The sequence below is a fragment of the Camponotus floridanus genome, unplaced genomic scaffold (assembly GCF_003227725.1).
Source record: "Camponotus floridanus strain SB8 unplaced genomic scaffold, Cflo_v7.5 scaffold272, whole genome shotgun sequence".
Lineage (NCBI taxonomy): Eukaryota > Metazoa > Arthropoda > Insecta > Hymenoptera > Formicidae > Camponotus > Camponotus floridanus.
Genome location: NW_020229406.1, coordinates 15,547 through 42,191, shown reverse-complemented (window position 1 = coordinate 42,191; position 26,645 = coordinate 15,547). Strand labels below are relative to the sequence as shown.

General features: G+C 32.2%; 3 protein-coding genes across 10 annotated transcripts; 2 read left to right on the top strand and 1 right to left on the bottom strand.

Annotated features, from left to right (window-relative positions):
- Nucleotides 1-112: 112 nt before the first annotated feature.
- Nucleotides 113-3,607, top strand: LOC105250315 (mRNA cap guanine-N7 methyltransferase). The gene is made up of 8 exons (XM_011256332.3): nt 113-359; nt 749-917; nt 1,022-1,226; nt 1,560-1,819; nt 1,926-2,107; nt 2,476-2,688; nt 2,911-3,119; nt 3,215-3,607. The coding sequence occupies exons 1-8, from the start codon at nt 304-306 to the stop codon at nt 3,292-3,294; spliced, it is 1,374 nt and encodes a 457-aa protein (XP_011254634.1). The 5' UTR covers nt 113-303; the 3' UTR covers nt 3,295-3,607.
- A 1,383-nt stretch (nt 3,608-4,990) lies between these two features.
- On the top strand, nt 4,991-14,556 carry LOC105250316 (DNA topoisomerase I, mitochondrial). Its single transcript, XM_020027257.2, has 13 exons — nt 4,991-5,062; nt 5,129-5,350; nt 5,634-5,745; nt 6,456-6,810; nt 6,896-7,218; nt 7,304-7,443; nt 7,523-7,726; nt 7,936-8,112; nt 8,220-8,305; nt 9,895-10,868; nt 11,422-11,872; nt 12,666-12,815; nt 13,286-14,556. Exons 2-13 carry the CDS (start codon nt 5,309-5,311, stop codon nt 13,386-13,388), a joined length of 3,117 nt encoding a protein of 1,038 aa, XP_019882816.2. The 5' UTR covers nt 4,991-5,062; nt 5,129-5,308; the 3' UTR covers nt 13,389-14,556.
- Nucleotides 14,557-18,242: 3,686 nt separating this feature from the next.
- On the bottom strand, nt 18,243-26,351 carry LOC105250317 (eukaryotic translation initiation factor 4E-binding protein Mextli). Of its 8 annotated transcripts, none has more exons than XM_020027260.2 (11): nt 26,151-26,351; nt 24,909-25,022; nt 24,503-24,643; nt 23,745-23,914; nt 23,220-23,418; nt 22,813-22,884; nt 21,710-21,770; nt 21,269-21,551; nt 20,733-21,006; nt 20,334-20,455; nt 18,243-18,496 (listed from the first exon to the last, which is right to left on the bottom strand). In XM_020027260.2, exons 2-11 carry the CDS (start codon nt 25,015-25,017, stop codon nt 18,392-18,394), a joined length of 1,536 nt encoding a protein of 511 aa, XP_019882819.1. In that variant the 5' UTR covers nt 25,018-25,022; nt 26,151-26,351; the 3' UTR covers nt 18,243-18,391. The 8 variants fall into 8 exon arrangements, with proteins under 8 accessions (XP_019882819.1, XP_025265410.1, XP_019882817.2 ...); XM_025409625.1 differs by having other exon boundaries at nt 24,503-24,640; XM_020027258.2 differs by lacking the exon at nt 26,151-26,351 and adding an exon at nt 25,971-26,004.
- Between the last annotated feature and the right edge of the window lie 294 nt (nt 26,352-26,645).

Here is a 26,645-nt window from a genome sequence, read left to right as displayed (position 1 = left end):
AGTCCGCTGAATGCGGCCACTGCTTATTACCAATTCGAGTTCTGATTGGCCATCTACATTTCTTGGATTTCTGCTTTTCCGCCAATGTGTGAATGCGCCCTAAGAGCTTGCGACGAACGCGACAACAAGCGCTTCGTTCAGCCTCGTCGTCGGTATGAGACTTTACGTTTCTCGTGTTCTTGCGCGTTCTCAAATTTCGAGTGCATAGGAATGACACGGAAGTGTTTTTAACATTGTAATAATTTTTCATTGTACATACAATATACATCTTTCTACGTACTATTTATATATTAAGCCGTCGACATGTCGGCGCTTCACGTGAAAACTAAAGGGAAGGCTGAAGAAAAACAGCACAAAAGGTCTTTTATATATCTCTCATATTCTCTTTCTCTCACTCTCTGTTTAATATCATAGGCGCACGCACACGCACGCACACACGCCACACATACACGCGCGCGCGCGCACACACACTCACACACACACACACACACACACAAAATTAATTCTTTAATTTTATAATATCAAGTTCTCCGTGAAATTATATCAATTTCATAATAAACAGATTTGAAAATCAGTGTTGTATTAATATTCTTACTTCAAAATTTTTACAGTCTTGTTAAGAATGGATTTTTTCTTTTTTTAAATAATTTTTTTATAAAATTAATTAATTTCACACTTGTACAGTAATCATATACACTTGTTTCTATTTTAAATATGGAAAAATTGAAAGAAACTATGGCTTTTGTAGCGACACGGAAAAATTCTGCACCACCATGATAAAGACAGAAATTTTGTCGGAAACAGACAAAAGTGCAGATTTGGAGATCCCTCAGAGTAGGAAGCACAAATTGTCGCCCGATTGTGAACATGTATCCAAAGTAGCCAAGTATGATAACGAGGAAGATGCTCTATCTGCTGTAAGTTTTGAATGTTTGCATTTCTGTTATGTTTTGTGAGTTTTTTTTATGTTTGCATAACTGTTGTACTAATGCTAAAATTTCTAATATTTTTTCTATCGCAGAGCACAAGTGTTCCCTCAGATTTGACAACATCTGGAAATAATGAAAAAAGCAATGATAAATCTAATACAGGTAGAAGCACTGACAATACAGTTTTGGTAGCTGATCATTATAACATGTTGGAAGAGAAGGGATTATCGTTCAGAAATCAAAGTCGCATTGTATACATGAGAAATTTTAATAACTGGATTAAAAGCATGCTTATACGTAAGTATTAATTTTTAAATGTTAAATGTTGAATAATATAAAATCATTGTTAACAATAAAAGAGGAACAACAGTGAGAGATTTTTGCAACTGAAACACAGTTGCTATTAAATAATTGCGATTGCAAACATTGAAATTTTGAAAAATTCACTTTGATCTCTATTAAATATTTTAAAAAATATTAAATTTATACTGTTATTAACTCTTTCTTAAATTATATTACATTATATTAACTCTGTGATTTAAACCTATCAATCTTTTTTCTTATTTCATCGACTAATATGCTGCAAGTGCTGCAAGAGCGAATAAACCTATTATATTATTCCGGTTATAGATGAATATGTAGTTAAGCTGAAACAAGGTAAGAGTTTCGGAGCATCGCTAAGAGTGTTGGATATGTGCTGTGGGAAGGGGGGAGATCTTCTCAAGTGGAAAAAGGCAAATATCTCTCATCTGATCTGTACAGATATAGCACAAGTGTCATTAGAACAGTGTCAGCAACGATACAGCGACATGGTGAATAGGAAAGGTTCTAAGGATAGAGGTTTCGCTCCCATTTTTACTGCTGAATTTATAACAGCTGATTGTACAAAGGTAGAAGATATATATTTTCATCTTAAATCGTACTGCAATTGTATGCAATTTTACCTAGCAAGAAATGCACTTGTCAATGGAATTTGGTTAATCAGGATTGTTGCAGGTTCGTTTGAGAGAAAAATTTGCGGATCCAAGTATGCAGCTGGACTTTGTTAGTTGCCAATTTGCATTTCACTATAGCTTTGAATCCCTACCGCAAGCGGAATGCATGCTCCGAAACGCTGGCGAGAGTCTCAAGCCTGGTGGTTATTTTATCGGAACCATTCCAGATGCATACGACCTAGTGTATGTTTCTCTTTACCTTCTTTATTTATTTTTTTATAAATATCCGTTTCTATTGGAATTATTACTATTTTTTTTTTTAATACATAGAATATAAAATATATATAGTGTATTATAACAAAATCTCACAATTATACATAATTTATAAGAAATTAATAGTAATGAAAATAATATTGATTTTTTCTTTCAGACCAAATTATACAATCTTTTGAATTTATTTTCACAAGTCTTTTTAATCCCTTTTCTACTAAAGAATGTATATTCAGTTGCACATAGATATATATAATTTTTTTTTCATATATAGAAGGTAACATTTCTTACATGCAAAAGCGAAATATACCCTCATATTATTTTCTTTTCTTCTAATATAGTTCTAGATGGCAAAAATGTGACGGTAATAAATTTGGCAACGATGTATATAGCATTGAATTTATATGCGAAGATAAGACAAAGCCGCCACTTTTTGGCGCCAAATATAATTTTCACTTGGATGGTGTTGTTGATTGTCCAGAGTTTCTAGTGCACTTACCCACTCTTCGCAAATTGGCTTCAAAGTATGGTCTTGAATTGATAGCATTTGAAAGGTGAGAGAAAGAGAGATGTTTTCTTTTTATTTAAATCTATCGGTCGCTCGTATATATTAGTAATAATTTCAAAAATCGAGAAAGAGACTTATTTTATTATTTATAACTTGCACAAATTAACTTAAGTTTGCATAGGTATACATTAATATTAAAAAATGGACAAATTTTTTAAATTTTCATTTTGGATTAAGATACGAAGATTATTTTTTTTTCTTCCTTCAGGTTCGACGAGTATTACGAACGTTTTAAAGACGAAGGCAGGTCCCTTCTAGGGAATATGCAGGCATTGGAAACTTATCCGCCATATCACGAAACACCTTTGCTCGGCGATCCAGAGCAAGATTATCAACACGCTGTTCGATATATGCAGAATCTACCCGCCAATCATCGCAAGATCGGCACTCTCTCGCAATCGGAATGGGAAGTCACTTGTTAGTATAAAAATAACAAAAATGAAATTGATAAGATTTCGGATCAATTCGATTTTAAGATTCTTCAACAAAAGTCTCTTTTCTTTTCTTTACAGCATTGTACGCAATCTTTGCGTTTCAAAAAATGAAGACCATCTGGAACAGTGAAGGAAAACCAGAGTATGTAAAATTATAGAGCGTCGTAGTTTTAGGTAAATCGCAGCGATAAAAGAATAATTTTATCGACTGATTTTATATTACAATAAAAAACTTTATTACTATAGATGGCTTATTACAATATATCATCCGTGTAATACTTGTGTAAAACTGTAGTTTAATAGAGGCTGACGATCATGTAAAAATCTCGTTAAAAACGTTGAAGTTAAATCACTGATTGCGAGACAAAAATAATTTTTCTTCTCTTTCATTTGTATTAAAATTCGATTCTTTCGAGGTGCAAGAAATTTTTTAGTATTACACGAATGACTTATAATAATAAATACACTAGAGATATAATATTATATATAAAATATAATTATTTGAAATATATAATCTGTAAATAAATTAATAAGATTCTGAATATTAATTTTAATATAGCAATTTTTGTATAATTATTAACTCGCGACAGGAAATTATATATCCTACATATCTCTATCTCTTATCAAACTACTACTCCACATTATTTATACAGATATGGTAAAATTTTATCATTTCTTTAACGTACTTTATTGACCGTGTATAAGAATAATTTATAAAAATTGTATTATTTAAAAAAAAAAGAGGATTCTCCTTTACTTTCTCTATTTTTCAAAAATAACTGTCCTACGAAGATCATGTAAAAGTTTGCTGTTGAAAATTTTATATAGAGGATGATCGAAAAAGAGATCGATATAAATTTTTTCGCGCCAACATTTTGAAAATTATCGAATGTACGTACACTCGAATCCAACTTTGCGGGATTGATTTAATGTGAAATTGAATCAATATCGAAATATCATTTTGCACACACACAAAGACGTCTCGTTTAAAATTCTTTAAAAAAAGAAAAAATCAGTATATATAAATTTGAGAAAGTATATAATTTATAAATTATCACGCGTTTACACATTCTTTCGCTTCGAAATCTTACACTGGAATTGAAGGAGTAATATTTTCATTTAATCTCTCTAACGATATCGCTACCTCCTCAAAAACTTGTTAACCCTCTTTGTGAGTATAAAATTTTCCATTTCTGGAAGAGTGACTTTGTTTTATTTTTTTTCTTTATTTTTTGACGAAACTTATCTTGATTTTTCGATGCTGAAAGATCAAAGAGAAGAAAGGAGAAGAAAGTCTGTCGATCGAGGTCTGTCGAATCGGTAATCGATCCATACAATTTCGTCATCAAATTTCACTAGAGAGAATTTTATTACGGTCATTACAAATGACCCATCGAATGTGCGAATTATATAATTTAAGATTCTTGTATCCGTAACGGAAAATCGGAAATTGAACTCGTTCCTTGGGACATCGGATTACACTGGTTTTTCTTCACGATCGGCTTCGCGTCGCGAAACGAATGATCTTTCGTCGGATCGAGCTACGCGTTTCAGTAAGGTTACGTTCCACTTAACGCTTGCAACGCTCGCGAGCATTCGTCGACTTTGGTTAATTTTCGATGAATAACAAGAATGAAACAATCCCACGAGTGTCGGGAAAATAGGATTATCAAGCGAGACGTTATAAACTCGAAGCGGGCGAAGCGAGATCGTCGGGTTGCGAGTTGCGAGTGCGAGTGCTTCGGAAATTAAAGAGGCGGGGCGAGCGAGCGCATGCGCAGTCATTCGTTTCTGACACTTAGACTGGGTGCGCGGCGTTTCGTGCGCGTACAGAGATGTGCGGATGCGGAGGAAGAGATAGTCGCTCGTGGTAGTCGTTCGACGGACGTGCAACGGAACGGGCGAGTCGTGGCACAGGATGCATAAGTAAACTTGTTTCTTTCTTTTTTTCTCCCTCCCTCTCTCTCCCTCTCTGTCTCTCTTTCGCCGTAGTTTCGCGCTTTTGCGACGGGGCGGTATACAGGCACGGACGACTACTCGCGCACAGTTGGAGTTGTGTGCGTGCCCAGTTCTCTCGGCTTCTTGTCCCTGTGCTGCCGACAGCGCTGCTACCTCTCGCCCGCGTTGGCCTGCACAGTCCATCGTATACCGCGCATACGTTCGTCTCGAGAAATGGAGCTCGAGCAAGCGGCGTCGCAGATGAACGTGGACTCGGTAAGCGCATATTTCGCGTACGCATAAACCGCCGCGACTCGGTAGGAGCACGTTTTCGCGATATACGTTCGTCGGAGCAGTCTCGCCTCTTGGTCGCGGCACGATCGTGCCGACGCGAAATTTTTCTAAGTCCCAAAATGGCGTCTGTGACTAAGTCCGTGTACCGTGGCGCGAGCAATCGAGATGCTCCTACGACTCTGCCGCGGACGGCAAATTGATAATCGACGCGCAAAATCTCCGTGCTTTCGACAGTTTACGTTAAATTTCGGTTTGTCTGTTTCAGGAAAAGAAGGTCAAGGAGAGCGCCAGCGGCGGCGGTGGCGGTGGCGGTGGCGGTGGCGGTGGCGGCGGCGGCGGCGGCGACGTCGTCGTCGTCGTCTCCGGGAATCATAGCGGTGAGTTCCTCTGTTACTTGTGGTCGCGCTTAAAGACAGTCGCGAACGAGCATCGCACGACATATCGCAAACATCAACGTTGGAATCGGCGGGCGCCTCGTGACTATATCCCCCGGAGATTGTACTCCGATGCTCCGATTGAACGCCGCGGCTCGACACGTGTCTCGTGTTCTCTCCCATGAGAATCGTCGTTTGACAGAATTTACGACTTTACGCACGCGGATTCGCCTTATCCTTGATTAAAATTTGCGACAATCATAATATAATCGCAATATATTGAGAGGCGCGCGCGTATTCTACATGCATGCGCGTACAAATGCTTGAATCATTCGCGATAACGGAAACAAGAGCGCGCAGACATAAGTTTTTTGGGGGAAAACTTTCGATGCTTCTTGTATAAAAAAAATGCACTAAAATCAACTGCACGCAATTGTACGTTCTTTCTACTTGGTGTTCTTTCGGCTTGGTGTTTTTCAAATTTAAATTCAATTAAATCTATTTCAATTTGCTATCGTTTCGCTGCATTGCAAAGAAATCAGTATGTATATAATAATAAAATAGCTTCATTTTGCTATTTACTTTTTACTACATCTTTATACTTTATTACTTTTAATATAAGATTGCAAGATGCCTTTTAAATGTCCAAATTTCTTTTTAAATCTCTTTTCACTCTGCTGTAAAAAAATTTAATCTCCATTTAATTTTCCTAGATCATCTCAATGGCATGTCTAATGGTTTTGACAAAAAGAGGGAACACAAGTCCGAGCATAGGGATAAAGACAAGGAGCGGTCTCACAAATCGGATCACAAAGACAAAGATAGGAACAAGGAGAAGGAAAAGAACCACAAGAGCGAACACAGGGATAAGGATAAGGACAGGCATAGACATAGTTCCAGTTCTGTCAAGGAGAAACACGACAGTACCGGCAGTAATAAGGATAAAGATAAAAAAAGCTCCTCTAATAAGGATAAGGAACATAAGAGCAGCAGTTTGTCTAACAAAGATAAAGACAAGAGCAAGGAACATCATCACAAATCGAGTTCAAGCTCTAAGAATAAAGATAGGTAAAATAAAAGGAAGAGAATAATTAATTGACAACGACGCATGATTCGGGTTGCTAAACATTTATATTTTAAATATTCCTTCCAGATATCACAACAGTGGATCCAAGGACAAGGACTCGAAGAGCAAAGATAAAGATAAGTATAGGCACAATAGTTCCTTAAATTCTAGTTCGCGCGACAAAGACAAGGATCGAAATCTCTCGAAAGACAAGGAGAGAGAGAACAAAAAACATTCATCTTCAGGAGAGAGAGACAAAGATAGACATTCCACTTCCCATTCTTCGGGCGATAAAGAGAAACATCGTTCGTCGGAGAAGGACAAGGACAAACATAGAGAAAGCTCGTCCAGCAGTAAGGATAAGCAGCATCGTCATGAAAAAGATAAAGATCGTCATCGACACGATAAATGTAAGCAGTAATAAGAATAGAAATATACAATTGCATAAATATCCAATTTGATTCTTTCTAATCGCTCGCGTTCAAATGTTTACAGCTAAACATCGTGACGAGAAGGAAAAGAGGGATAAGGATAAGGAAGAAATTAAAATAAAGGAGGAAACAGATATGAAACTGAATCATGCGACCAATGAAAGATTTCATTATAATCTGGAAGTCAAGCCAGAGATAAAAGAAGTAAGATTTTCTTTGTAATTGGCAGGTGTTTTTGAAAAGATAAAGAAATTACATTGCGAAGAATAAAATTTTTTCTCAGGAACCTATGACGCAATTAGAACTGGATGAGGATGATGACAGCGGTGGCGAACGACCGCTCTACATCAAAGAGGAGGACGATGATGAGGAAGCCGTTAAGGAGGAAGCTAGCATGGACTCAACGGACGGAAACGATACCAGACTATCGGATCTTCATAACACGACTTTAAAAACGGAAGAGGACTCGGAGGAGGATAAACCATTAGTAAATTTCGTTTTAATTATATCGATCGAATGTAGGAAAAAAAGAAGATGGATATTTAGAGATTTATCGCTTGTCTTGTAGCTACATTTGGTCTATATCAGAATATAAATATTTTATCATCACTTATGTCTTCATTCTAAATTAATATTATTTTTCGTAATTTTATCGTATCAATCTTTTAATTCGCAATTAAATGTATATCGATGCAGTCGTCGAGGTCTAAAGTGTCGCCGAGTGTAAAGAGGAAAATCGAGTCGGACGAAGAGGAAGACGTACCACTGTCTGCGCGCAAGAAACCTAAAAGAGCGACTAGCTCGAAGACTAAGAAGAAGAAACGAAAACATGACGGGGAGAATGACGACGACTCTGAAGTAGAATCCGAAGAGGTATAGATTATAAAAATCTGTCCGATATTATGTTTTCTACGAATGGACTTTGAAAAAATAAACAAACTATGGAATGCATAATGGACTGCATAATATATTTGTTACAGAAATCAAAGAAAAAGGTAAGGGCGAAAGGAGAAGGTGCTAGTCCGAGAAAAAGGAAGCAAGAAGAGGAGCAAGAAGTTTGGAAGTGGTATGAATTTTTGAAATTTAATGCGTCTCCTTATCTCTCCCCTCGTTTGCGACGCTATCATATTTCGCTTCAAAGTGCAATATATTTTTCGCTTTGATTGATCTATTAAACGCTTCGAAATGTAATGCATTCATAATTACAATTTTATCGTGGAAAATCAATCACGTGGTCACTGCACTCTTCCGTTGTATTCCAAAATTACTCCTCGTTGATGTAAAATTACGTTCAATTGTCATTGATCATTAAGTCAGGATCTATATATATATATATATATATATAATATATATATATATATATAATATATATATATATATAATATATATATATATATATATATATATATATATATATATATATATATATATATATATATATATATTATATATATATATATATATATATATATATATATATATATATATATATATATATATTATATATATATATATATATATATATATATATATATATATATATATATATATATATATATATATATATATATATATATATATATATATATATATATATATATATATATATATATATATATATATATATATATTTTCGGGAATCCTTTTCTTTTCCGTTGCGAATCAAGCGTTAAATGGATTAATCCGGGTGAAGAGAAGAAAAATGTCTTTTTCCTCTCGTTGATCAATGAAATTCTACTGTCACTATTCGCTGAGCGATTAAGGCTGGGTTCCGTAAAGCACCTATCGCGTATGTATCTATATATACGTTAGGCACTAACAAAAGTAATAAATGTGCACTTTATGGAACTCTGCCTAAAAATAAAGATATCGATTCATCATTTTTTGATCGCGAAATGTCTCGATGCTGAAAATGAGCGTCTTATGAATGTGTACCTCGAGGGATCAAATTGAGGTAAGATTGCGCGCGCAATATTCATAATGATATCCAATAAGATTGATAGGTGTATTCGCGCAGTTTGCCATAAATTTTGCACTTGAAACGAAATGGATGCATGAATTTAGAGAGAGGGCGCTGAGTAAGAAGCGCGAGCAACACGAACAGACTTAATATTTATTCCCTAGGGACAAAAGTGTATAGTCGGGTTTGAAGTTCCTAGATGTGGAATGTCTCGTGCCTCAATCTGTTCTTTTCACCTGCTCTGCTGCACTAGTGCAATAAGTTAAAAAGAGACAAACACATTTTCTTTCACTCTAACTAATTGCACTAGTGCAGCAGTGCAACTGAAAAGAACAGACCCTACATTTTGGTATTCGGTATTTTTCTATCTGATTCGTACGTCGTGTTTATCTTTCGTAAGAGATGCGAATAACAATTATTCTATTGTTATTCACATATAATGAGGAATATAATGAGGAGCTGTATAAAAAATATAAGTTGTTTCTTTGCTAAATGCAATGTTAGAAGCTACAATTATAGCTACAAGACTAGAAAAACAGGCACTTGTGAGGTTAACATTAATCTGTGTGTAACAATATTTTTTTACGTTTTTCCACTTTTATGTATATAACCATATCCATCTTACAATGTCTTTACATTCAGTCATTTAGCATTATTAGCATTGAACGTTATGCTTTATTAAATGCTTTCTTCAGGTGGGAAGAAGAGAAGAAAAGTGATGGTACGAAATGGCATTTTTTGGAACACAAGGGACCAGTGTTTGCACCACCCTACGAACCATTGCCTCCCAATGTGAAATTTTATTACAACGGCAAAGAGACAAAGCTGAGTCAGGATGCAGAGGAGGTCGCAACTTTCTACGCACGTATGCTGGATCATGACTATACGACCAAGGACGCGTTCAATAATAACTTCTTCCATGATTGGCGAGAGGTGATGACTGAGTCGGAACGCGCCAAAATCACCGATCTATCCAAGTGTAACTTTAAAGAGATGCATGCGTACTTTCTCCAAAAGAGCGAGGAACGTAAAGCTATGACAAAAGAGGAGAAGCAGAAGATTAAAGAGAAGAATGACGAAATTCAGAAGGAATACGGCTTCTGTGTCATCGATGGTCATAAGGAGAAGATTGGCAATTTCAAGATCGAGCCGCCCGGCTTGTTCAGAGGTCGCGGCGAGCATCCCAAGATGGGCAAGCTAAAGAAGCGAGTATTGCCGGAAGATGTGCTCATCAATTGTTCAAAAGACTCAAACATACCGAAACCGCCAGCCGGTCACAAGTGGAAAGAGGTGCGACACGATCCCAATGTTACGTGGCTTGCGTCTTGGACGGAGAATATTCAGGGCCAAGTAAAATATGTGATGTTGAATCCATCTAGCAAACTCAAGGGCGAAAAGGACTGGCAAAAGTATGAGACGGCGCGGAAGTTGGCGCAGTCGATTGACAAGATTCGTGCGGAATATCGAGAGGATTGGAAGAGCAAAGAGATGCGTATTAGGCAGCGCGCTGTCGCTCTGTACTTTATCGATAAGCTGGCCCTCAGAGCTGGTAATGAAAAGGATGAAGATCAGGCGGACACCGTAGGTTGTTGCTCGTTACGAGTAGAGCACATTAAGTTGCACGAGCAGAGAGATGGCAAAGAATACGTGGTTGTGTTTGATTTCTTAGGTAAATTTTCTCTTCGAGGATCTCTCAAAATTGATTATACGTGTACAATTAATGCTATATATATATATATATATATATATATATATATATATATATATATATATATATTTTAATATCAGGAATTATATATTAAGTTATTTGCATATTATAAGAGAGGCAGTTTAACACATTCGCACATGCGCACGCGCACGCAAGGATTTTAATCTCAATAATGTATTTTATGGATTTAATCATTTTCCTCAATTTTTCAAAAATAACGAAAAATGTCGAAAGATTGACAGTTTTTGAGTTTGAACAATTATAAAAATTGTGCGAACTTTGTTGAATTGTGTAACTTTACATATGTTAAACAATTTTAATCATTACGTATTTCGCGCGCGCGCGCGCGTATAAGATATATAATTACACAAAATAGTTATGCATCATTTTATTTTATATTTTATCTATAACTATTGGATTATGTAAAGTATTGTAAGCTCTTATATATCTTTCGTATTGCGTCATACCTTTTCTTCTTTTACTTCACGTAATGTTTACGAAAATAATTTTACAGGTAAAGATTCTATACGATATTACAACGAAGTGCCGGTGGAAAAGCGCGTCTTTAAGAATTTGCAACTCTTTATGGAGAATAAATCACCAGGAGATGATCTGTTCGATCGTCTCAATACTACTGTGATGAACAAACACTTGAATGAATTAATGGAAGGTCTCACCGCCAAAGTGTTCAGAACTTACAATGCATCATGGACGTTGCAGCAACAACTTGATAAACTTACTGACCCGAACGACACGGAGGCGGAAAAGATTCTTTCGTATAATCGGGCTAATCGTGCCGTTGCTATATTATGTAATCATCAACGTTCCGTGCCGAAAACGCACGCGAAATCCATGGAAAACCTCAAGGCAAAGATTGATGCAAAGAAAGAAGCGATAGCCGAGTGTGAATTACAAGTGAAGGACGCTAAACGGGATGCTAAACACGGCTCGGTAAAGGAGAAAGTGTACGTTATTTTTCATTTATAACATAATTTATATACATTGTATCGTATGAAATATAAATCTCTTTACAAGCCATAATTTATATATATGCGCGCATTATTGCGATACAATAGATAAACTTTATGTTTTATATAATTTAAAGCTCCTGTTTTCCTATTGACATCATTCTGAATTGTGGCGTCAATAATGTAACAGGAGAAATCATACAGGTTTTATAATTTTCTTGCGAAATATATCGAAATAAATAAGTTTTTTTAAACATGTGACCACTCGTGTTCAGTATGGATCGATAAAATATGCCGAAAACTCTTTTGAATTTTTGAATTAATAAAAGAAGCTGTAAATCTTGAGCTGTAAATCTATTATCATAAGATCCATTTTTACTGAATAGTATACAGGACATAAGCAGATGAATGATACATACATTTATAAATATAAGGTGACAAAAATTGTAGGATATTTTACTAATCCATATTATCAAACATGGTCGCATTTAAAAAACTTATCTCACTAACACACACACATACACTTATTTCGATTCGCACATATTTATGTCTTCGTCGATTTATTCATGCATTCGCAAGAATAAAATTCATACAATTTCACCTTTTTGATATATAATTCAATATGGTTGCAGTGGGAATGCGGAAGTCTTTTAAAATCAGTTTTTTTTTTTTTTCCTTAATATTTCATGCGTGTATTTTTAATTATTTTTATATTACGTAGTTTGCGCATATTATTTGCATTGCAGTGCGTTCATCACAGTAATTAATCATCTGTCTTATGCTTTTACAGAACATATGAGAAGAAGAAAAAGCAATTGGAAAGATTGAAGGAACAATTGACAAAATTGGAAGTCCAAGCGACAGATCGAGAAGAAAATAAAGAAATCGCGCTGGGTACCTCTAAGCTGAATTATCTTGATCCCAGAATTTCTGTTGCATGGTAAAATCCCTTTTATATTTATATTTTTATTTTATTTCATATTTTTTATTTTACATTTTATATTGTTATTTTCATCTTCAGTTTATATTTTTATTTTTTTTAAATTTATATTTTATAATTTTAATTTCATTATTTTACCTGCTTCCTTTTATTTAATTTTACATTTCTAATTGTATATATTATATTTTTAATTTTATTATATATTTTATTTCATTTATATCGTATATTTCTTTATAAAGCTAAAGGAAATAAAATCAAAAAAATATATATTTCACACACGCACACACAACATTGTGTACGTGAATATTAAATTGTAATTATTATTATTATTATTATTATTATTATTATCTCTTTTTCTTTTTATTTATTTATTTATTTTTTCAATATCTTGGTACTTGTTTTTGTAATTTTATCCTTGTTTTCACTCTTATATTTTCAATGATTCTATGAATTTTTTTATGATACTCTAGGTGTAAGAAGCATAATGTACCCATCGAGAAGATCTACAATAAGACTCAGAGGGACAAGTTTCGATGGGCGATAGATATGGCAGGTCCCGATTATGTGTTTTAACCATGCAGGTCATCATTCACATCATCTGACGGTCTACGAAAGGAGGACATCTCCCGTTGACATTTTATCTAGTGAATTTTACATTCTAACAACCGGGAGACTTAAAAAAAATACATGTATGCATGTGTGGTGTATGTATGTATATGTATGTGTGTATACGTGTGTTGTATGCGTGTGTGTGTTTGTGTGTGTGTGTGTGTCTGTGTCTGTGTCTGTATGCGTGCGTATGTGCTTAAATAATGCAAAAAATTTTTTACATTTACGAAATATAAATGTAAGAAAGTGTGTTGCAAACATATTTTCTATAGAATGGTGTATACGCGCGTGCATTAAATCAGGCGCGACTATATATATCTAGTGTAATGCAATGTAATTAAATGCGGTATGTAAGCCCGCGCCAATCTCAATTCAATCATACACGCTTGTTTTGGAAAATTATATTTTAACGTTCGACTACTTCGTCTGTGTGCTAGCTCGTGCATATGTACAATATTCGGACGTAAAGAATAAATAGGAGGAAATCGTAAATAAATTTCAAGAGAAAACGCGCGCGAAGAGAACGATTTTGATTTTATTTCGTTTAGATAGAAATTTATTTCGAGCGTGTATGAGATGAGAAAAGTAGTAGCCCAAATTTGTGCGAAATTCATAGGCATGCATGTATGCATATACATGCAGCGGCAATTAATGTGGCTGCAAAGAGTGCGAAATAATTTAATGCATCTTACGCGATAATTTTGGCATGCCATGGAGTATGTACAACAAGATGTAGATGCGCTGTTGTACATATGTAGGAGATATTCATGTGAGTGAGACGGGGATACAACTTATTATTATAGTACACATTAAAAAGAAGAAAAGGAAAACGACTATCGCGGAGGAGGCAGCTGATGAATTTTATATTCTCTTAAAGCGTATATACGCGCGCATATACATATACATAATTGTTTCACATAAATGTATGATAATATCATTCATCAAATAGCACATTTACAATTTTACAATACCGTGTATGACGACATTATATGTACGTAGAATATATTCGATATTGTGCACATTTTTGATATAAATGGAAAAGCAGAAGATTAGTAAAGAATAGCAGATTTTCGCGGGATCGAGATTCGTCCATCCTCCCGCCCCCCCCCCCCCCCATGAATAGTATAAAATAGCGAAATTTATATTTAAGTGACTTATCGCCTTTAGCAATTTATGTTTTATAAGGTGATGTCTTCAAACTATAAAAATAAACGAGAAATATATCGTATCCTTTAATTTCTTAGCGTTATTCGCATATCTCGTGTTAACCTTGCGCAGTATCGAGCCGAAGGATAATGCGCGCCAGTTAAATACACACACACAGACATACTTTTATGCTTATTTAATGATAAATGTAGCATTTAGCTTCTCATTCTCGTGCTGAATTATTTTGGCGGAGGTGCTTATATATATATATATATATATATATATATATATATATATATTTCTAGGAGAAATTGAAAACGTTTTCCTTTCTTTCACATTTTTGTATCGCGAATCAAGTGTAAAAACATCCCTCTTTGGATTATAAAAATCGTAATCAGTGTTAGATTTCATTTTAAAAATGGCAACTCTTCAAAATTTTTTAAAACTAGAAGATAATAAAGGCAATCTCTGCCGCTTTCTTTCTCTCTCTCATTGTGTTTTGAATAGAAAATAAAAATTATCCCTGTGATAATTTTAAATTTTTGTACATGTCTCTTTAATTTAAATTTATTTTATATCATTCTAAATATGTGTAAATGGTAATAAGTAAATGGCAAATTTAAAAGTAAAATTTTATAATTATTATTATTCCGCTCAATTTGTACATATAGAATATCTCTTGTTCTCAATGTATTAAAAATATGTAGAGAATCGATGCTTAAGAAGCAAAAAGAAATACATTGATTGCGCTTTTATTGATTATACATTAGACGCAGAAAAAAATATTTTAACAAATTTGTTATGTACATAAATATGAATAATTATTTGTAATCATACTCCACAACTCAAATACACACATATACGCGTATAAATAGATGTATTTAAGAAAATTTGTAATGCTCTGATTTACATAAAATTATGCAATTGGAAGTTGCGAAAACATTAAAGAAAACGCTCAACTATAAAAAACTATTGTTAATTCTTTGACGCGTAATATATGTATAAAGAAAAAAGAAACGAAATTCTTATTCGCTTCATGTTATATTTATTCCGTATATTATCTTGATTTCTTACATGCAATATAAAAGTTTTATTATTAGTTATTGCTCTCTAAAACACAAATCTGTTATTTATTATATAGTAAGTTCATATATACATACATTATGTCTTTTACACAAACACATACGTACACACATCGTATTTACTGGATCATGATTCACGCATCTGCCATAAGCGATGACAAATGATGTATTAATTACAAAGAGAAGAACTAGTTATAAATCTACTAGTTAGATCATAATTGAGATTGATTTTAGACTGGACAAAGTATTGATATAATAATAATAATAATAATAATAATAATAATAGTAATAATAGTAATAACAATGTTTTTTCACAAATAACGTGATCACTCACGCAATTACTTGCAATACCAATAATAACAATGTGTATGTTGCGATGAAAGAAAAAAGGAGCAAAAAAAGGGAAAAAATGCAATCTAGTGTGAGAAAATCTTAATTGAATACTACTAAGATTTTTAATTTTTACAAAAAGACTTGAGTTATAGTGCAATTGAAATTTAGTCTAATTCTTTGAACTTGCAGAATCAAAGTACATACATATGTTTCAATAATTTTTCTCATGTACATATATATATATATATATATATATATATATATATATATATATATATGTACATTGGAATAATAAAAAATCTTAGTACCGAGAATCGCGTAGATTTTATTATATATTATTACACATCTCTTTAGTTTATAAAATATTTCTTTTAGAGGAAAAAGAAAAGGACAATTGTTTTCTGACTTTATTAATTTATTATAATATAATATATTTTATAAACAACGAAGTATAATAATACAATATAGTACTATTATATTGCTGCGCAATTAGTAGAGACGATAAAGATAAATTTTGTGTATATGTGTGTACATTATATATATATATATATATATATATATATATTATATATATATAGACACACACACATACCGCATATATATATATATATATAATTTAAAGCAAATGTACATTCATATGTGTACACGATGTAAATCCATATGTGAAATTATGTAAAAACTTGAAGACACATATATATGTTTTAGACATTGCGCAGTAAACTTGTACAGTGCACGAGGAAATCACATCTTTTATTCATGAATACTTATTAAAAGCTGATTAGTTAATGAATGTTAACAATATGTTATAGAATAATAGCCGCCTTGTATCTTTCTTTTTAAAATTTTTAAACAATATTAATTTTTTCTGCTCATCTTTTACTTGATAAAAAATATCTTTTACTTGAAAAATATCTTTTACTTGAAAAAAATACAAAACATGCTGTAAAAACTTTGTGTTGTTTAAAGTATAATGTTCCAACTAAAACTGTGGAATAGAAATAAAATTTATATATATATATATATATATATATATATATATATATATATGTATGTATGTATGTATGTATGTATATATAACGAATCACTCTCATAACTATCGCGTAATACATAATTGTGTTTAACAATTTTATAATTAAATAATGACATTTTGCGAAGCAATATATCTTACACTAATGACATAATAAAATATAAATTTGTAAACGAAAAAGAGAAATATTAGTTTTACTATGATCAAACGATTTTTACAATATTGCACATAGCATAAGCACGTATTTTCTTTTGTTATTACGTCACAATAGAATAAATACCAAAATGATAATTTCTACATTGAGATATGTAAATAAATTGCGATTTTTTCTTTTATTTTCGTATAGGTTTATTTCGTATAGATCGTATTTCCTTCATCACATGCAAAATTAAAATCTCTCTAAAAATCGCAAAATTTGAAATCTTCATTCAAATTCCTATATAGTAATATGTAATTATAAAAAGCACATGATTGTTCTAATGGATTCTATCGTATTTTTCTTCTAAAGTACATGTATATACATACATATGTGTGTATTTATATATATATATATATATATATATATATATATATATATATAAAGTCTTTTACAATTATAATTTCTTTCAAAATGGAGACATATCTCTTTATTTCAATTAAGCATATAGGGTAAAATCATTATAATCTTGTTAATGAAGGATATTCCCTGTTGGATGTACAATTCTAATTCTTCAGTCTAACATTATTAATCTTATCGTAATTACATGTATGAAAATTAATAGTTGTCTTTCAATATGTACGGTTTTACAAGTATTATATATCATACTCATCTTTTATATTAATAACTAATATAACATTTTTGCTTTTAAGCTTTGAAATTTATTATTTTAAATTTTGCTCACACACATACTTTACACCGTTGGAAACGATGCAATTTGAAAAATGATGTATATGTTCAATAAAAAAAGAAAGCAGTCTTTTTTATCGAATAAATAATTTTTCATTCAATAAATTAAATATTTTTCACTCTAATGACTAGTGTATCAATTGTACAAAGCACATATATTAAATTGTTTGCATTTAAATACATCTTTGTATATATATTTAAATGACTTAATTTGCAAACATTTACTTTTTTGGCATCTTTTAGAAAGATTACTAACAAAATTATTTTTTTTATATACGCTTTAAGAAATTTCGGCATAAATATATATAATATATATATATATATATATATATATATATATATATATATATATCTTTTACAAGAACATATACGCACATACAAGAATAAAACGCCGTAATCTTGTTGCGGTTGATACTACGTGTTGTTTTCTGAAAATTTATCACCAAGATGAAAATAGAATACAGGAAGAAAAAGCAATTTGACAATTTCAACTTCATTCGGGATCGGTTTCCGCTTCGTTAATCGGCAATATTGCAACAGAACCAGCAGCTGCTAATTTGGCTTTGTATGCCTCCGGTTCGAACCAGCGAATCGGTGCCTGCAAATAAGAAAGGATTAGTTTTCGAAATTGTCGAAATCGCGATATATATTATAAGGCAAAATCATTATCTTACCTTATTACGTTACAAACAACATGCTTCGATTCTTTGAAAAAGCGTCGAATAGTGTTAATTGAATTGCTTTCATGAGGACACATGCAAACGCTAAAGTTATATTTGAACATAATTGAGGCTTATAAATAAATGATGTCTTTTCTTATAGCGATACACATACACACGCACACATAACTAAAAACACATATTTTAAAATGTTTTTATTTGCTTTTACTGTCTAAACAGCATACAATGTTATAGGTGCACAACTTACTTTGCAAATTGCACAAATTCTACAGTATATTTTTTTAAAAAAACATGCTAAATTTTGAAAAGTATCTTATAAAGTATATTTTTCCTGTAAGAGGAAACAAGAAGCAAGATTCGACAGATTTTGCAATGGGCATTATTTATTAATACAGAGTGTGAGTTTAAAATACATATAACATACTATTTTTATTAGTCTTATTAGCCTCTTGTATACGAATGTGTATGTGTATAACATATATGTGTGTGTGTGTGTGTGTGTGTGTGTGTGTGTATATTATATAAAATAATATTCCATTTTTTGAAATAATGTGTTAGTGTTTTCGTAAAGTATAAAGGAAAAAAAGGTAACAGAGGAGGGGGAGGGCAAGTAAATATAATCCTTTATAATAAATGAACAATATAATTTAACATTATAAAAAAAAATATATTAAAAACATATCGTAGCGCGTATACTTCTAGATTCGAAACATAGGAACATAAACTTTTTTAAACTTTGGAGAATAACATTGTAGAAAACTTTGTATGCAATAAACAATAGATATAGTCTCTATTTTATGTAACAAGTCGGTTTAATCTCGATTAACCATCGATTTGAATACAAATAGCAAATTTCCTTCCTAAATCACACTTTACATGAGTATAGACGATTTTCTCTATTCTACATTTTTTCCTCTATCCTTTACGTCAACTATCTCCTTCTTAAAAATTGATTCTCCTTTAAATTCTTATCATTCTGTCACTATTGATATTTGTCGTAATAGAATGAGAAAGCGATAGAGTGAGGGACAGAACACGCAACAGTTTTAGTCTGTTAGAATAAGAGTTATGTTAGAATAAGATTGGAAACAAAATAAATCTTAGATTTTACAAGATCAGCTGTACATGTCCAATCAATAAATTTCTTCAATACGCGCAATCTTTTAAAAGTTAAATCGTATGCGCGTCAAAATTGCAAAACAAATATCGTATCTCATTTGTAACATCTTTGGTATTGATTTTGATAAAAATTTTTTAACTCCTTATCATTGCGAAGAATCACTAACTTGTACTTACAATATCACGTATATTGTGTCTCCTAGTTATAGAGTCTGCTATAATCTTCTTCAATACAAAACGCGAAATATGATTATTCACATAAGAGATTCGTACATTTATAATAATGTCTCCTCCCATGTGTTAATAACTTATTCAATAATCAGTTATTAAATGAGAACAGATTTCATTTCTGTTTTTGTAGCATCTAAATGCGTGTGTGTTAAAAGACACCATAATGATCACATTCATATCACCACATTCTCGGAAACGCAAATTCATTCTCGGCATAAGGTTCATATTTGTAGCAAGTATTATATATATATATATATATATATATATATATATATATATATATATATACACACATATATATACACATACATACATATATGAGTATTAAACTGCAGCGTTACAGGGAAGAGTAATACGAAAAGTGTTGCACAGTATGTGATTAGCGTTCTTGTCGCATAGCGGTACCTTACGAACTATATTAGGACATTCCTTCTGTATGCGCGCCCAATCGGCGGGAGGTCGCTTCGCGTACGGGCCTGTCGCGCATAGCAGCAGAAACTCGTACGTAAGTTCTCTTGCTTCCGGAACTGAATGAAGATAGAATTAAGTGTTAATTATGTATTATTCAATTTATTATATATAATTTCATTTCAAATTAAATGTAATGTAACCAAATTTTGTGAAACTATATAAAAACAAATCATTCATATGAACAATTTGTCGAGGTGTGTCATCTTGTGTTATTTAGAATTTCTTTTTTAACAAAATCATCAAGATCATACAATTCTTTTCAACTTAGAACAATTATTTCGATAATAATATTAAAAATATAACGGTTATACTATTTTTCAAACATACAAATACCTTGTTGAGTCTTGGATTGTTCTTCGGAGATCGGACGAGATTTGTAAGTTTCTTCGCTTTCTGAAGAAGTTGCAGCGCTATCCAGGCTCAACTCTCGATTTAGAGAAGAAGCATTCACGTTGTCCAACGGTGACAACGGTGTACAACGGGGAATATGGGAAGAAACGGTAGATACGGAGAAGCTGGGCTCATCCTCATAGTTGAAGTATTCTATCCCGCTGGTAAAGTTCTCAGAGTCGCCCAAAAAATGTTCATCTAGTACCAGTTTCGCCGTCTATAACCCCCCGTCCCCCAAATTCTCATTATGTGTATTAACATTCTCATTAGATTTTCAAAAATTAAATTATACATAAATAAAAATAGATGGAAACAAAACGGAAACAGAATATAAAAATGGAAAAAATAAAAAATTGGAGATATTATATAATTAAAATTATTAAAATTTTTTTAATTTAGTGAAAGAAGGATAAATACTGATAAAATAGATAAACAAATAAAAAATTGATAAATTCAGAATTTATGGCGATTTTTATTACCCTAACGAGATCGAGATTGCAGCCAGTAATTTTGAGGGACTGATTACCAACAGTAACAGTGTACTTATATTCGCCTATACTGGCATCGTTGGTAGAGAAACTGTGTAGGAGAGACGAACGTAGACGAGAGTTGTGTTGCAGCCGGTTGCTTTCGTCCGATGCGCTGCTGTTGAGCGAGGAGCTAGAACCACCCATGGCTCCCTTCTCGCCACTAGAGCTCTGTTCCAGTCTTACTGGAGATGCATTTCGTTGTATCGTATCTTTTATTAAATCCTTCGCGTAACTGGTATAAGAGAAAATGAAACAAAAAGATATCATTCATTAATTTTTTGTAAACAGATTTAAAGATTTATAATAACTAATAATTATATATATATATATATATATATATATATATATATAATACACACACACATATTAAATAATTTAATGTAAACATACTGAATCTTGTCCTCAGACGTGCCCGTGATTTGGACAAGTCGTTCTTTAGCTCCAGGGTTTACTATAAATCAAAATATCATGTAAGTTGCAGTGTTTTTTATTAATATTCATAAAAATTATGTGCGATTGTTATTGTCATTAAGATTTTTTATATAAATCTCTCAATGGTACAGTTAATACATTAAACAAGACGTAATATTAAATGTTGTTAGGAGAGATATATCACCAAGCGAAATGTATTAAGTATACATATATAAAATACATTCACAATATATTTAAAAATCTCTTATAGTTATGTATGTATTAAATATAAGATAAGAAAAAAAATGTCTGGTGAGTTATCAGATATATTAAAAAGAACAAAATAAGTTAATTAAATGCCAACCTTTCGTTCGGGTGAACCCGTGATGTGCGATCAATCGATTAATCTGTGTGGCATGTGTTAATAACTGGTAATATAACATACTTATTCGGCTTTTAAAGCTGCAAATGCAACGCACGATATTTTTACAGTTCATTCATCGAGCTATTAATGAAATACATTCCACAATAGCTAATACAAGAGAATTATTATACATTAGATTTTTTTTTATGAAGAAATTTTATTTTTTGACATAAAGCTCTGATAAAATAAAAAAAAATAAATAAAAAAAAAAGGAAAATGAATTTTTTTAGATCCATCTAATATGTATTTCAAAACATACGTTTTCTTACATTACACAAAAGAAGATTGATATATACTTTGCGTTTCACTATTAATAGGTTTTATTGCAAAATGGACACTAATTCAAAAGTGGTCAAATCACTCTGCGATTAAAGTGTGACAGTTCCATCATGCATAAATGATAAAAAAACGATTTGCTCAAAAAAGAAAGAAAAAAGTATCGCAACTTTTAGTCACACGTTTGTACATATATTTTGTAATAATTTTCTTTATAATAATTTTCTATATAGAACTCAACGTTTTTGAATGAAAGAGGAATAAGGAAGTGTATTTTTTCTTTCATAACTCAAGAGGCTTTATTCGAACGATTAATATCGTTCTTGCTATGCATGAGCACAAAATGCGACAAGCCATTGGCGAATCATTCATTGCTTTTTACCTCGCTGGAAGGAGATGATCGTCTGGCTGAGCTCTTCTATCATGTGAACTCGACGCCCTTTTATTCCCATCACTGTATTTTCGTGCAAATTATTTAACAACAGAACGAACGACAGATAACCAGAAAAATCATTAAAATTCTAATTGGAGGATGAATGATTACGCTTTACATAAAAATCAGTTTGTTGATTCCACTTTGTATAAAAAAAAGAAATCCCTGCTGAGATTATATATAAAATACTATTAAAGATATGTAATAACTCACAAATATTCTATAATAAAATAATCGATGTCAAAATCATAAAAATGATTGGCTATTCTAATATACGTGTAAAAATCGAACCTCATACCTCAGTTTAATCGAGTGAAATTTTTATAAAATAAATATATATTATTATAATATTTTACCTTTTCCCGAGTCGCTATTGCGAATGACGACTTCGTCTTTGCAGTAATTTTTTCCCGGTATACGCGTAGGTTTGGTGAATTTTCCGCTATTCTTGATTACTTCACCGGGTCCCAAAATCGGTGTTGAAGTGGGCGAAGTCATTGCTAATAACGGGGACGACAGAGAGTTTGTAGGTGTATCAGGGATTGCCTCAGTCTGCTAATAAAATATTAAATTGATGTAAGGAAATGTTAATTTAATCGTGCCGAATAACAATTGTTTTTCTCTTATTATAGATATTTCGGTACACACCACAAATTGAGATGCTAAGAATAAAAATTTAAAATTTCATAATTTTACTAATGATAATTGTAAAAAACTTCTAAAAATGTACAGTAGAAAATTCCATTTAATAGTCAACGTGAGAGAAACATCTTACTATTGACAAATATGGTTTTTATGTCTCCAACTTTTATTTTTATCATCTTAATATAATATAATTTCAGGAAACTATATAAAAGTTACAAACGAAAGTTTTAACTTACGTTGTCTAGATGTGACAACTTTTGCATATAATACACGTCCATCGAATCCGTGTGACGCCATTGTTTTGCTCGCAGTTCAATGAGTTCCAGCAGATGAACCCTGGTCGTCAGATCTAATCTGTCGTCCTGGCTCCCATTTCTGATCGCCACAAAGGCTCGGTCTAGCTGATCTAAAGAAATAATAATAATCCGTAAGATTACAATTCTTATTGAAAATCAAAATAATACATATAATCGTCTTACAATTGCTTTTACTTGCTACAAAATGACGATCAACGAGATAAAATTAAGCAATAATTTAGAAAAAATTTCATTATTCGTTAAAAAGTTTAAACTTGAATTTTACAATTTTTCTACAAACAAGCGCTTTGTCGAATCGAACAATCATATTCGTAGCTATATAGTAGACATTGTAGATTCATCACAGTTTTAATGCTTTTATCCGTGTTTGGCAATGCCAGATTATATTCAATAGCGATCAATGCTGATACATTATTTATCCATTTGTATCAATACTAGCGCATATATTTATACATACAAATGTATACGTATATCTTGGGGGAATATAAAGCATAAAAAAAATTATAAACGCACATTCATTACAATCAATTATATTATATAAATCAAATATAATTGAAAAAGTAATATTAAATATACAAGTTGGAACTTTCCATCAAATTTTATATAAAAAAAAATCCAAGCAATTGAGAGAAATAAAAAGGAAATAAAAAAAAAAGTAAATTTTACATTTCATTTACCTTTGTAGATAGCTTCCAATTGGTTGGCATAAAGCTTCAAATGACTACACATAGAGATCACATTCATTTGCAGCGTTCGATCATGGAAGCCATTGGTCAGTTGCATCGCAACATTGTCGATTAGGGATACTATATCCTCTACTGAAAGATCAGAAGAGATAAAGAGTTTGATCATCATTTATCTAAGAATTTAAAAAAAAAAAAAAGAAAAGAAAATCATTGCACACAGTACATGTCAACCAATACATAAATGTACAAATTATTACATATATTTATAAGATTAAACAAAAAAATAATTATGTTCTTAAATGAAATTATCATTATAGAAGACCACAAATTAATTATGTGTAAAATTTGCAATCATAAACTATCCAGTATCGTTTAAAACAAATAATGAAAACATTACCAGTCGTGATCCGTCCATCGACGGTCGAATTGCGTTGGTTAAGCTTAAGCGGTCGTGGTTTTTCAAGTTTCTTCGCAGTTCTGGTTCTGTTCAACTGTGCAGTAGCCATATTATCTTGGAACAAGAATATTATCATATAACGCAATCCAAATTATTACATTATAAAAATTGCTGGAAAAACTAATGCATACATTAATCAATATATTATTGGAGAGAAAAAGTGAACGAGAGACGTCACTGTTTTTGTTATACTTAATATTATATTATTAGAGTATCAGTATTTTCTATTTAATATAAATATATTATAAGAGATATTAATATATAACCTAAATTGAACTTTTGTTTTCATAGAATTCATAGAAAATTTCATGCTATGCCACTATCTTCCAATAGCCTTTTTTTCACATATCGCGTAATTCTATATATATATATATATATATATATATATATATATTTTTTTTATATAGAAATAGCAATAGATATGTCTATATTATAGGCAAGAAAGGAAGAAGGAAAACGCAGAGAGAAAAAAAGATATAAAAGTCTGAATCTGTGAAAGTCTGATGAAGAAAAAAAAGAGAGTAAGCAATGATTATATATATATATATATATATATATATATATATATATATATATATATATATATATATATGAGGAAAATGGGAAAAAGATTCATTATACACACACACCCGAACACACACACACACACACACACACACACACACACACACACACACACACACACACACACACGCACACACACACACACACACGCACACACCATCCATATGCCATACTTATTCCCATATATACATATGTAGCTGTGTTCGCTGCACTTTCTCATACACTTTCTGCGACTGACATAAAATAAATGTATATTTATGCTTTGGTTAGAAAGAGAAGGGGGGAGAGTGAGTGAGGGAGAAAGAGATAGAGAGAGAAAGAGCAAGAGAGAAAGAGATTGTAACTCAGCAATTACTAACTGCGAAAAAAAGATTATTTCTGGCGTTTTGTTTCACTATATACTATACTATGCACATAAACACAAGCGTAAATGCATACCATACAACACAATATACATGAATAAATTAATTGATGTGTCAAACAAATACATCGATGAATACATTATTCCTTATTATTCCTCAGTTCTAAATGAGAACATATTTGAACGAAAAAACTGCTGTAAATAAATGGTACATTTTTGCGATAAACGACGATATCGCGACAAGATATTAAATATACCTTTCACGAAAAATACCACTCTGTCCGCCGTGCAAACGGATCAACGACACTGAACGATACGCAGATCGTTCCGGGATGTGAGCATACATTGTAGGCATATGTCACGAAAGTAGACCCAAATGCCTCGAAATCTGATTCAACATAGAGAGCCTAGCATTTGCTTAGCTTAACCTAGCTATTAGCGCCACCAAGTTGCAATGATGTCAATGACGTACATAACTAGACCAAGCATTCAGCAAACTCAACATTTGGGCAACATTACCAGATTTCTCGATATAATTTGAAGCTGATTGGCCGGATCTGAAAGTAGAATCTAATCACGTTCGATTGCTACTTAGGCCCAGTTCCACAATCCAGTTAATCCGAGTTTAAGTAGCAAATGAATCAATCAGGACCCAGTTTAATGTATTAAAATCGGATTAACTCGAGTTGTGGAACCGGGCCTTAGGACCGCTACGACCAAACTCCGATTAACAGGATGCGTTCCGAAATTCA